The 12370-nt window shown below is 42.7% G+C and overlaps 1 protein-coding gene across 1 annotated transcript; it reads left to right on the top strand.

Moving 5' to 3' along the window:
• The first annotated feature begins 291 nt into the window (after window positions 1-291).
• LOC110507440 (G-protein coupled receptor 4-like) lies at window positions 292-12370 on the top strand. The gene is made up of 2 exons (XM_021587433.2): window positions 292-790; window positions 10209-12370. The coding sequence occupies exon 2, from the start codon at window positions 10238-10240 to the stop codon at window positions 11240-11242; it is 1005 nt and encodes a 334-aa protein (XP_021443108.1). The 5' UTR covers window positions 292-790; window positions 10209-10237; the 3' UTR covers window positions 11243-12370.

Genomic DNA, 12370 nt, shown 5'->3' on the forward strand with positions numbered 1-12370 from the left:
TCACTGGCGGTTTCAGTCCGCTTGACGTGTTGTATTGGACATCTACGTCACAGGAATAGCCCGTTAGACAGATATCAAAGATCGTTATCTTCCATTGTATTATTGACTCACAATGCCTGCATGTCTGGAGAATCTGCTGTTTCTGTTAGCTCTCTTTTGTCTCTTGTTAGTTTCAATGTGGTCTCTTGTGGAGGAAACTACCATTTGTGGTCAGCCTGACTGCCAGTCAAGTTGAATGTTTCAGTAAGAATGATCCATCTGGAGGTGCTGGGGGGAGTTAGTGTGTGTGACAGGGGGCTCTAGCTGAGTCTCTACCCTCCCGCCCCCGCCCTAAAGTCATTACTTTTAAGATGCACGTGTATTCTGAAATGAAACTCCCACCCTCTTGCCCTAAACATCCCTCTTCTCTTCCCCTCTCGTGGCTGACTTATTCTCTCTCCGTGTCTCCTCTCGTGCACTGGCTGTCTGTCTGACGTCTTGACTTCAGTGAGTGGACTAACTGCTAATGGTTGGCATTTCCCCGTCACGGAGGACGTGTACTGGGTTGAAAAACACCAGCCTGTCGGTTGTCTTCTCTCATCGGAGTGCTTCTGACTGGAGTGGTCACAGTTTTCTTCCTGTCGCCATGTGGGACTCTCACGGTCTGGCAGTACCTCAAATGTTCTGAAGCCTCCCCTCAGGCTGACTGAACGGAAATCTCCTGTGCATGAGGGTTACGGAAGGAGACAGAAGTTCTTGACCCACTGTGGAGAACCGTTGTCGACAACAAACAAAGTCCCACAACTGACAGGTGAGGGCTTCTAAAAACGGTGTTCAAGGACTCAGAAGTGATTTAAAAGTGTAGCTGAAGGAATGATAAAGCTTTTGTCAACGTCTTCGTCTCTGATGGAGTTAAGACATTCACTAAAAGTTAGTGCACAGAGTATCACTGTATGTTTTAGAAGATAAGACATTCTCTCATGTTGATCGGTGAGTCCTTTAATCGCCTCACAGATGCAGGTGCGTGCTTTTTAAATATTCTACCTAAAGATTGCGCTGACAAGTTTAATTTGAATTCGGCCCTAAAAGAACTCCCTTCCCCCCCAACACGCCCTTTCCCCTGTTGCTCTGGCCCCAGGATGACAGTGGTAAAAAGAAGGATGACTAGCCTGTAGCAGTGTGTCAGCCTTACTCAATGATTAGACTAAAGAGGCCTGGGAATGTAGCCAGTGACTGGTTCAATGATCGAAGACATGCTAATTGCTCCCACAGGTGCTTATAGGGCGAAACAGAGGGTGGATTCTGAGAACTGTGGACATGTGGAGGAGAACAGTCTTCTTATTTGAGAAAGAAGAGGACATTTTTCTCAAGATGTAAACGAGTTGTGCTTCGAGACCGTTGGGACACGAGGCTGACTGTAGCCTGGGAGGGGCTGACTTTTCGTTGTCACTGGACGTCTGAGAGTCCACGCCTGTGTGTTTGGTGAAGAGAACGTTAGCATATACTGCTGGATGGATGTAATGAACTTGAAACCCTCATTAGAAACGTCTTTAGAGGGCTAGGAAGGGTGGCTTCAGTGGGTAGATATTACGTGTCGTGTCAGTCAAATGTACTCTTCTAGGCGCTAAGCAAGGTTCATTTGACGCTGAGAGAAGATGGACAATACAAGGAGGAAAGTACACCCACAATCTCAGGGAGTTATCCAAGACGGTGTTTAAATCTGACATGTAGCAGACCGAGACACCTGTGGGAGCGAGCACAAGGACAGGTAGCATGTATAGTTGCAGACTCCTTATGAAGGGTTGCCCGCTACACTCACAATGCTTTATTAATGAGACAGGTCAGATAGCTTTAAAAAAAAAGTGCATTCTCCAGGTCAAACTTGATACATAACCAAAGCTTGCCTGAGAAAGTAGACCTCCAGTGTTCTTCAGTAATGTACTGGAATGTACAAGTTTGGACAGGCATTCAGCAAGCATTTCTTTTCTAAAGAAAGAGGAAATGGAACTGTGTTCGAGTGAAGGGTAACCACAATAGCACAGGTATCAAGAACACACGCACAGCGGTCACAGTGTTACAGTATCATGCACTATGTGTCCGCAACATGAATGTATTTTAGGAGTCGACGAAACATTAGTGATCCTTGTTACTACGAGGGGAATACCAGAGTTACTCACACCTCATGCTGTTGGCAAAAGGTTCAACAACGCAATGATTATCCCACCAATGTCTCTGAAACTAGAAGATGTTTTTAGATTCCACAGTGTGATTACTGTGGGCCAAATGGTTTGACTAGTCAGTGCTCTAGTACAGGGTTTTCCAAACTTGGTCCTGGGGCCCCCTCTGGGTTTCTTCCCCCCAGCACTACTGGGGGGGGGGCAGGACCGGGTTTGGGAAACCCTGTAGATTACACCAGCCTAGCAGAACGTTCTGGTTATTGATTTACACCAGTTGTCTTTCAGGTCTGTAGTCTTTCAGCAAAACTAAATACAGTTCTCAGGTTGCCCCTATTCACGAGGGTTTAGACTACGTGGTAAAAATGAAAACATCACGTAGTCAATGCTCAGTCTTAGAGGGTACATAATGAACGACTAATCCCACCTCATGGACCATTGGTCAGGCAGGCTCTTTTTATTTTGCATGTTATGTCTCAGTCATCCACATGGTGAGAGCTTAGATTAATGACTCATCTGTGGATCACCCATAAGAATGACCTTTTAGATCAATACCACGAGGACTAAACCAGGGAATAGGATTGAGTGCTTTATCAGGCTAGATAAACATACTAATTATATACTGTAGAGTACCTTTACATCACATTTCATGCCAATTTAGTGAGACTGCCAACTTCTGTAACACATGCACTGCTACATACACCCATAGGCCTACCCACACCCACAAATGCACACCAACACACCCATACTTACACGTGTACACTCTTAGAAAAAAGGCTTCCAAAAGGGTTCTTTGGCTGTCCCAATAGGAGAACCTTTTTTGGTTCCAGGTAGAACCCCTTTGGGATCCATGTAGACCCCTGAAGGTGGTTCTAGCTGGAACTAAAAGTGTTCTACCTGGAACCAAAAAGGGTTCTCCAAAGGGTCCTCCTATGAGGCCAGCCGAACAACTCTTTTATGTTCTAGAGAGCACCATTTTTCCCCTAGCGTTTAGGATCTTAATTTGATCACCCTGTAACAGTATAACTTTTTTGGAAATGCAGGAAATGCTCAACTTGTAGTGTATTTGAGGTTTAAGACGGCTTCTGAAGTTTGGAATTTCCACTTTCAAATTTCAGACTTGATTGTCTCTCAAGAAAAATGTATCAACCCCTACAAGAATGCCCATTAATTAAAATCCACATTATAAGTCACATTTTCTGTTGCTGCAGGAATATGTTCCTGTTTTAGCAACCTGGATCAAATTAAGATCATACATACTGTACATTGCCTGGCACTCGCTCACACAACACGCACACACACACGCACTCCGCTCTACTTCCAAATGGCATCTCAATTCATGAGGCTGGATACGAAATCAACCTTCCTCCCTATCATCCACTTATACCATTAAGGGTCTTCTGTTTCTGCACACTGACAACAACAAAGCCCGAGTAGGAGGTGGATGGAACATAGCAACATGATCTACTCAGCCTCATAAATAAATAAAAAACGGATTTCCTGTCTTATCTTTCATAACTAATTCTTTCTCCAATGAGCTCGAACCAAACTCCTCCTCAATACCAATCAACACCTTTTAGTGCAATCAACAGCAAAATAAATGATACCTTGTATTACTCCACAGGAGACCTGAAAAGGTAATTGTGTGATTGTGCTACTAATAATCTAAAGGCACGTTGGTGTAGGTGGTATTGAAAGGAATACAGATATCCATCCGATTGTTGCTACCGTGTTTCCCAGAGTCTAATTGGGATTTAGATTTGAATGATGATCTCGGTTTCATGTGACAGTCGGACTTGCCTGTCTATTTAATGAGCAAGCTAGGACAGAAGCTTAGATCTGATTATCAGTGTGCAGTACCAGTCCGAATGTCATTACCAAGTTACAGCCGCAGGACAGATTTCTTCCTGCTATTATCACAACAACACATATGAACTCTATAGAACTACTGTATGTCCGTCCTTACATTAGAGTAAAGGATTTAAACAAGTGTTAAACCTACGAACTGTCCCGCTGTCAGTCTTATTGCCTCCAAATATCTAGTTAATCCAATCACAGAGTCTGGCTCTGGCACATCGGACGTCACAATGAAGTGCAAATGCTCTCCCACTAATCACAACCTGTGCTGTAGCAGATAGTCAGCCAGTTTGAAATCATGCAGAGCAATATCCATGGCAAATTTAGATGCAATTACTGGACAGTGGCATTAACATAAGGTCATATAAACCCGTTAGGAGGTGGGAGCCAATATTTCCATGACAGATTTTTGTCCAATCATAAGGTCCTGAACCCTATGACAGTAACTGCTATCATACACTGGGGGGGGGTCAGAAAAGATGAGTCACAAAGCCTGAAACTGGTGAAACTTTTCACACGAAAGGGTTAAAAGTGGGGAGATGATGTAGTTTCATAGGCAATTTGGAATTGGCGAGTTGCACTGAAATCTATATTTTTTATTTTTTCAATTTTTTATTTCAACTTTATTTAACCAGGTAGGCCAGTTGAGAACAAGTTCTCATTTACAACTGCAGCCTGGCCAAGATAAAGCAAAGCAATGCGACACAAACAACACAGAGTTACACATGGAATAAACATGTCTATATACAGTGTGTGCAAATGAAGTAAGATTAGGGAGGTAAGGCAATAAATAGGCCATAGTGGCGAAATAATTACAGTTTAGCAATTAAGAATGTGCAAGTACAGATACTGGGGTGCAAAGGAGCAAAAAAATGTCAAATAACAATATGGGGATGAGGTAGTTGGGTGGGCTATTTACAGATGGGCTATGTACAGGTGCAATGATCTGTAAGCTGCTCTGACAGCTGATGCTTAAAGTTAGTGAGGGAGATATGAATCTCCAGCTTCAATGATTTTTGCAATTTGTTCCAGTCATTGGCAGCAGAGAACTGGAAGGAAAGGCAGCCAAAGTAGGAGTTGGCATTGGGGGTGACCAGTTAAATATACCTTCTGGAGTGTGTGCTATGGGTGGGTGCTGCTATGGTGACCAGTGAGCTGAGATAAGGCAGGGCTTTACCTAGCGAAGACTTATAGATGACCTGGAGCCAGTGGGTTTGGCGACGAATATGAAGCGAGGGCCAGCCAACAAGAGCATACAGGTCGCAGTGGTGGGTAGAATATGGGGCTTTGGTGACAAAACGGATGGCACTGTGATAGACTGCATCCAATTTGCTGAGTAGAGGGTTGGAGGCTATTTTGTAAATTACATCGCCGAAGTCAAGGATCACCAGGATAGTCAGTTTTACGAGGGTATTTAAAAAAATATATTTTTATTTCACCTTTATTTAACCAGGTTGGCAAGTTGAGAACAAGTTCTCATTTACAATTGCGACCTGGCCAAGATAAAGCAAAGCAGTTTGACAGATACAACAACACAGAGTTACACATGGAGTAAAACAAACATACAGTCAATAATACAGTAGAAAAATAAATCTATATACAATGAGAGCAAATGAGGTGAGATAAGGGAGGTAAAGGCAAAAAAAAGGCCATGGTGGCGAAGTAAATACAATATAGCAAGTAAAACACTGAAATGGTAGATTTGCAGTGGAAGAATGTGCAAGGTAGAGATAGAAATAATGGGGTTCAAAGGAGAAAAATAAATAAATACAGTAGGGGAAGAGGAAGTTGTTTGGGCTAAATTATAGATGGGCTATGTACAGGTACAGTAATCTGTGAGCTGCTCTGACAGCTGGTGCTTAAAGCTAGTGTGGGAGATAAGTGTTTCCAGTTTGAGATGTTTGTAGTTCGTTCCAGTCATTGGCAGCAGAGAACTGGAAGGAGAGGCGGCCAAAGGAAGAATTGGTTTTGGGGGTGACCAGAGAGATATACCTGCTGGAGTGCAGATTTCAGAATTTTTGGTGGTCTTCCTAAACCAGGATTCAGACACGGCTAGAACATCCGGGTTGGCAGAGTGTGCTAAAGCAGGGAATAAAACAAACTTAGGGAAGAGGTTTCCAATGTTAACATGCATGAAACCAAGTTTATTACGGTTACAGAAGTCATCAAAAGAGAGCGCCTGGGGAATAGGAGTGGAGCTAGGCACTGCAGGGCCTGGATTCACCTCGACATCACCAGAGGAACAGAGGAGGAGTAGGATAAGGGTACGGCTAAAAGCTATGAGAATTGGTCGTCTAGAACGTCCGGAACAGAGAGTAAAAGGTAAAATCAAAAGGAGGTTTCTGGGGGCGCTAAAATAGCTTCAAAGTATAATGAACAGACAAAGGTATGGTAGGATGTGAATACAGTGGAGGTAAACCTAGGTATTGAGTGATGATGAGAGAGATATTGTCTCTAGAAACATAATTGAAACCAGGTGATGTCATTGCATGTGTGGGTGGTGGAACTGAAAGGTTGGTTGGGGTCACGGCGATTCAGACAGCTAGCCGGGCCATCGGTAACAAGCTAGCATAGGAAGGAGGTCTGTTTCTAGCCACCTTGTGCGTTTCCGTCCAATTGCCAAAATAGATTAAGTTATAGTGACCCAAGAAAAATTGTCAGATAGACCTATTCAGATAGCAGCCGATAAGACAGCTATAATATTAGATGGAAGTTCAGGTAACGTCGCAACAGAGGGGCCAGTTGGATAACTCCCTCGGGCAGATAACGTCGGTAGTCCAGTCGTGAAGGCCCGGTGGGGCTCCGCATCGGCAGTAAAACGGGTCTTGGTAGGTGATTGTAAGCCCAGGAGTGGCTGATGGAACTCTTCAGCTGGCTAGCTCCGGAATAATTGATGTTTGCTCTGGGATAGACGTAAGCCAATAGTCACACGGATAGCAGCTAGTTAGCTGCGAGATCCAGGTGTAAATGTCCAGAGCTTGCGGTTGAAATCTGTGGATATGGAGAGAAAAATAGGTCCGGTGTGTTCTGGTCTGGGTCGCGTTGCCAGTAAACTGGCTAGCTTCTGGTTAGCTTCTGGTTAGCTTCTGGTTAGCTTCTGGCTAGCTTCTATTGTGGATTTCAGATTTGAGGTAAATAATACTTATTTTTTTTAAATGGTGAGGCGGGTTTCAGGAGAGTGTTTTGAAGTTGAGTTTTTGGAAAAGAAAATATATAAAAGATATGCGAAGAAATATGTAAATATATACAGTGGGGCAACTATGACAGACAAAATGAGAAAAAAAATCCAGAAAATCACATTGTAGTATTTGTAATGAATTTATTTGCAAATTATGGTGGAAAATAAGTATTTGGTCAATAACAAAACATCCCTGCTCTAGAGGAGATCTGCATGGAGGAATGGGCCAAAATACCAGAAACAGTGTGTGAAAACCTTGTGAAGACTTTCAGAAAACGTTTGACCTCTGTCATTGCCAACAAAGGGTATATAACAAAGTATTGAGATAAACTTTTGTTATTGACCAAATACTTATTTTCCACCATAACTTGCAAATAAATAAATTAAAAATCCTACAATGTGATTTTCTGGATTTTTTTCCCTCATTTTGTCTGTCACAGTTTAAGTGTACCTTTGATGAAAATTACAGGCCTCTCTTATCTTTTTAAGTGGGAGAACTTGCACAATTGGCGGATGACTAAATACTTTTTTGCCCCACTGTATATACACGGGACACGACAAGACGAGGAAAAAGGACATCTTTCTGCTATGCCATCTTGGTCATGACCTGTTGTTTGGCAGCATGAGTGAAGGATGCTTTGTTGCGAAATAGGCAACTGATTCTAGATTTAATTTTGGATTGGAGATAATTAATGTGAGTCTGAAAGGACAGTTTACAGTCTAAGCAGACACCTAGGTATTTATAGTTGTCCACATATTCTAAGTCAGAACCGTCCAGAGTAGTGATGCTAGATGAGTGGGCAGCGATTGGTTGAAGAGCATGCATTTAGTTTGACATGCATTTAAGAGCAGTTGGAGGCCACAGAAGGAGTGTTGTATGGCGTTGAAGCTCGTCAGGAGGTTTGTTAACGGTGTCCAAAGAAGGGCCAGTGTTACGCCCCTGAAAAAGGGGAGAAATAAGTGATACGGTCGTGTTTTCTCAATAATAACTTTTAGTGCAAATCATTTTACAAAAGTAACAAATTTTACAGAACAACAGATCTACAGGAAATAGATAGTCTTTAGGGTACAAGGCTTATTCAAGTCACAACACTGGAATTCACTGAAACAGATACTAATTTCAATACAACTGTCAAGTACAAAGCTTTAACTCAGTAAACCAACAGGCAATAAAGTGTCTGAAAAACCATTCTACAAATGACACAGCAAAATATCTCATTAACAACGCACATGTTCATTCACAATCGACATAAAATGGCAGCTACTCTCAGTACGAAGCTATTCTTCGCTACAACTGAGCAGGGCTCATATTACTCTCTGCAAACTTAACTCTAACTTCCTCAAGATGTTACTAAGACACACCTTAAACACTCTTGACATGTTAGCGAGTTAAGGGCAGTCAAGTCTGGAGTGAACCAAGGGCTATATCTGTTCCTTGTTCTACATTTTATGAATGGGGCATGCTTATTTGAGATGGTGAGGAAAGCACTTTTAAAGAATAACCAGACATCCTCTACTGACGGAATGAGGTCAATATCCTTCCAGGATACCCGGGTCAGGTCGATTAGAAAGGCCTGCTCGCTGAAGTGGTTTAGGGAGTGTTTGACAGTGATGAGGGGGGATCGTTTGACCACGGACCCATTACGGACGCAGGCAATGAGGCAGTGATCGCTGAGATCCTGGTTGAAGACAGCAGAGGTGTATTTAGAGGGCACGTTGGTCAGGATGATATCTATGAGGGTGCCCGTATTTACTGATTTAGGGTTGTACCTGGTAGGTTCCATGATAACTTGTGTGAGATTGAGGGCATCAAGCTTAGATATCCGTGAGACTATTACTAAACCTCAGAGACCCAATCTTGAAGGGTAGACTCATATTTTTCATCCAGAGCCCATTACGAAGCTAAAATAGTATGTTACAGTTTTGACTGTGTAAGAGTGGATAGTCAAAAGTGTATTTTTGACACATGAATGATTTTGCTAACGAAATGGGGTTGGAGTAAAGTATGATGAGCTGGATATTGAGATTTTTTTTAAATGATTGTGAGAAAGAGGATGTCATCTTTTGAGGGATGAGTTCAACTGTGTTCAATGGATATGTTATACAGTATTGTGTGTTTATTTTTATGTGTCTCTATAGTATTACTTTATTGGGCTCTATTGAATCTATAAAGCTGAAGCGTTACAGATTCCGCAATATAAAATGAAAGGTCTTTTCCAAATGACCCGATATATGCAGCGTTTACCTTGAATGCGGACTCCGCTATAAACCTTCCTATAGTCTACCCAGATTTTTAGCAGAGAAGCAGAAAATAATGTTTTGTTTCTTAAAAAAAAAAAAAAGAACCACCAGGTATGCTTAGATATGTAGAAAAAATACTTTGTTTAAATGTAATCTGTCACCTAATGAAAATATGTTATTTGTGTATTAATTAGGATGCCATGATATATGCCTGTATTGATGATGTGGGTTATCGTTCCATGTACTGTGTCTGGTAATTTGGATGTAATATCCTGTGCCGTATATTGAGATGTGAGATTTACAACAGTCAGAATGACAACCTCATTAATATTGAACAAGTAAAGAGGTATGCTTAGTTAAAACATCCCAATCACAGACGGCTGTGATGTAGCCTGGATTTTGAACCAGGTACTGCAGTGATGCTTCTTGTTCTGAGATGTGGTGTCTTAGACCACTGCACCACTCGGGGGCCCCTTAACTTCCAATCACGCTGTAAAGTTGACCTTCTGCGACGTGGATTGAATAGAGCCCTATGTGAGTAACTTTCTGATAAATTAGACTATGGGAAGTTCAAGGAAAGAGAGACTAGTCTGTCTCATTCATGAGTCATGGCCTTGTAAAAGAGACTAAATATGACTTTCCTGATTAAATAAAGGGGGGAAAAATGCATAGATGTGATAATCAAGCTTTTCTGATCAGGGTTCATTCATCACAAGCAATTCAAACTGTATTTTATTTTACACGAATTACATACAAAATGTACTTGTTTGTCTTTTCAGGAACTACTCCAGTTTGGACCTGAACAAAGATGGAGAAACAGATGGATAAAACAAACTTTACTTGCGTGACAATCTCTCAAAGCCCTATCAGTGACTTCCTGATGGGCATCTACATCCTGGCCTTTATCCTGGGCTTGGCCTTTAACCTCTTGACCCTTGGCCCCATCGTCCAGCAGGTCCGCAGCCAGAACGTCCTTGGGGTATTCCTGCTCAACCTGTCCCTGTCTGACATACTCTATATCCTCACCATGCCTCTCTGGATCAACTACTATCACCAGGACCACCACTGGAGCCTGGGCAGCCTGTCCTGCAGCGTGGCCGGCTTCTTCTACTACTCCAACATGTACCTTAGCATCTACCTGCTGTGCTGCATCTCTGTGGACCGCTGCCTGGCCGTCACCTACCCCCTGAGGACCAAGGCCTTCCGCAGCATACGCTACGCCTGGGTGCTGTGTCTGGTTGTGTGCGTGGCTGTCATGTCCGCACACGGCCTGGTGCTGTTCAAGGACAACCTGCAGGACGCCCACGACGACACGCAGGACCGCTGCTACGAGACCTACCCCATGCCAAAGCCCGTGGCCCTGTTCAACCTGCTGCGGGTTGGCATCGGCTTCCTGCTGCCCCTGCTGGTGCTGGGGCTGTGTTACTGGAGAATCCTGGGCCAGGTGAAGCAGAGCGAGGGGCTGGGGGAGCAGGTTAAGAGGAAGGTACGGCTGCTCTCCTTCGGGGTGATGGGGATATTCTCTGTGTGCTTCGCCCCCTACCATCTCCTCCTGCTGACCCGTTCCCTGGCCTACTACTATATGGGCAGAGAGAGGTACTGTGAGTTTGAGGAGATCATGCACTTCCCCTTCTCGTGCACTCTGGCCCTGTCCAGCCTGAACAGTGTGGTGGACCCAGTGCTGTATGTGCTGATCAGTAATGGGGTGAGGGAGGACATGAGACTGTGCTGCTGTGGGAATAGAAAGAGTCAAAGGGAGAGAGACAGTTCCGTCATCGCAGTAACATGGAAGACACATACAAACATGATCTGATTACATACAGTGTTTGTGTGCAGGGTTGGGTAGGTTACTTTCTAAATGTAATCAATTACTAGTTACCTGTCTAAAATTGTAATCAGTAACGTAACTTTTGAATTACCCAAACTCCCTTTCTGTTACTTTTGGATTACTTTCCCTTTAAGAGGCATTAGAAGAAGACGAAAAGGATCCATCAAACGCATTTGGTGTGTCATCATAGTAATCCCTGACTCGCTCAGGTGGAACAAACGGATGCTTTTTCAATACTGAATTGAATACCATTGAGAAAACAACATCCTTTCTGAATTTAAAAGTAATCTAAGAAGTAATCATCTAGTTTTTCAAAAGTATCTGTAATCTGATTACAATATTCTTGCTGGTAACTTAATTGAATACAGTTACAGTTTTTTTTTGTAATCAGATTACATGTAACTGTGAGCGTGTCTGTTGTATTTATGCCCTTCCTCTACTGCAGTAAATCCCTTCCGTGCACATTGTAAAAAAAGGATGGCATGTTTGGCTGTGGGACTTCAATAACATGTTCTTTCATATCAACCCACTTCCATGGACAATCAGTCAATCAGGTTGTCCTTAAAATGTTCAAAGAACAGGACTGCAGCCTTTGTGTAGTTTTTCTAATATCCTGCTTGGTGATGAGGATGGATATTCATTCATATGCATCATGTTCTTTTTAATTGGAGCTTTCTCTTAATGCCTGTCCTCATTGGTATGGAAAATCCTTTCAAAGGCTGTCTGTTCTGGCTTTATGTTTCAGGGTCGTTCCGCTTGAAGGACCCTTGTATATCTCTTCAGGTCTGCCAGAGGTTTTTATTGATATACGCTTGGTTTACAAACGAACCTTTATATTCTAATTTGCCTGCTTTGTGGACCGAAAAATGAGAACATTGTTCAATTTCGTATTTATCCTAAACAAAATCTATGTAGTAAACAATGCTGGTGTTGAAATCCCAGAAAATACAGTATGGGACAATGAAGACATGTTGACAATGTTCATCCAATAAACAAAAAAGGAAGCTACCCACATTTGCATATGTGTTTCTTCTGTTTACACGTGCAATTCCATTATGGGTTCAATCAGTTCCTCTCTCTGTCCCTCAAGGTAAAATACAAAAAGAGAACAAA

The sequence above is a fragment of the Oncorhynchus mykiss genome, chromosome 27, assembly GCF_013265735.2.
Source record: "Oncorhynchus mykiss isolate Arlee chromosome 27, USDA_OmykA_1.1, whole genome shotgun sequence".
Classification (NCBI taxonomy): domain Eukaryota; kingdom Metazoa; phylum Chordata; class Actinopteri; order Salmoniformes; family Salmonidae; genus Oncorhynchus; species Oncorhynchus mykiss.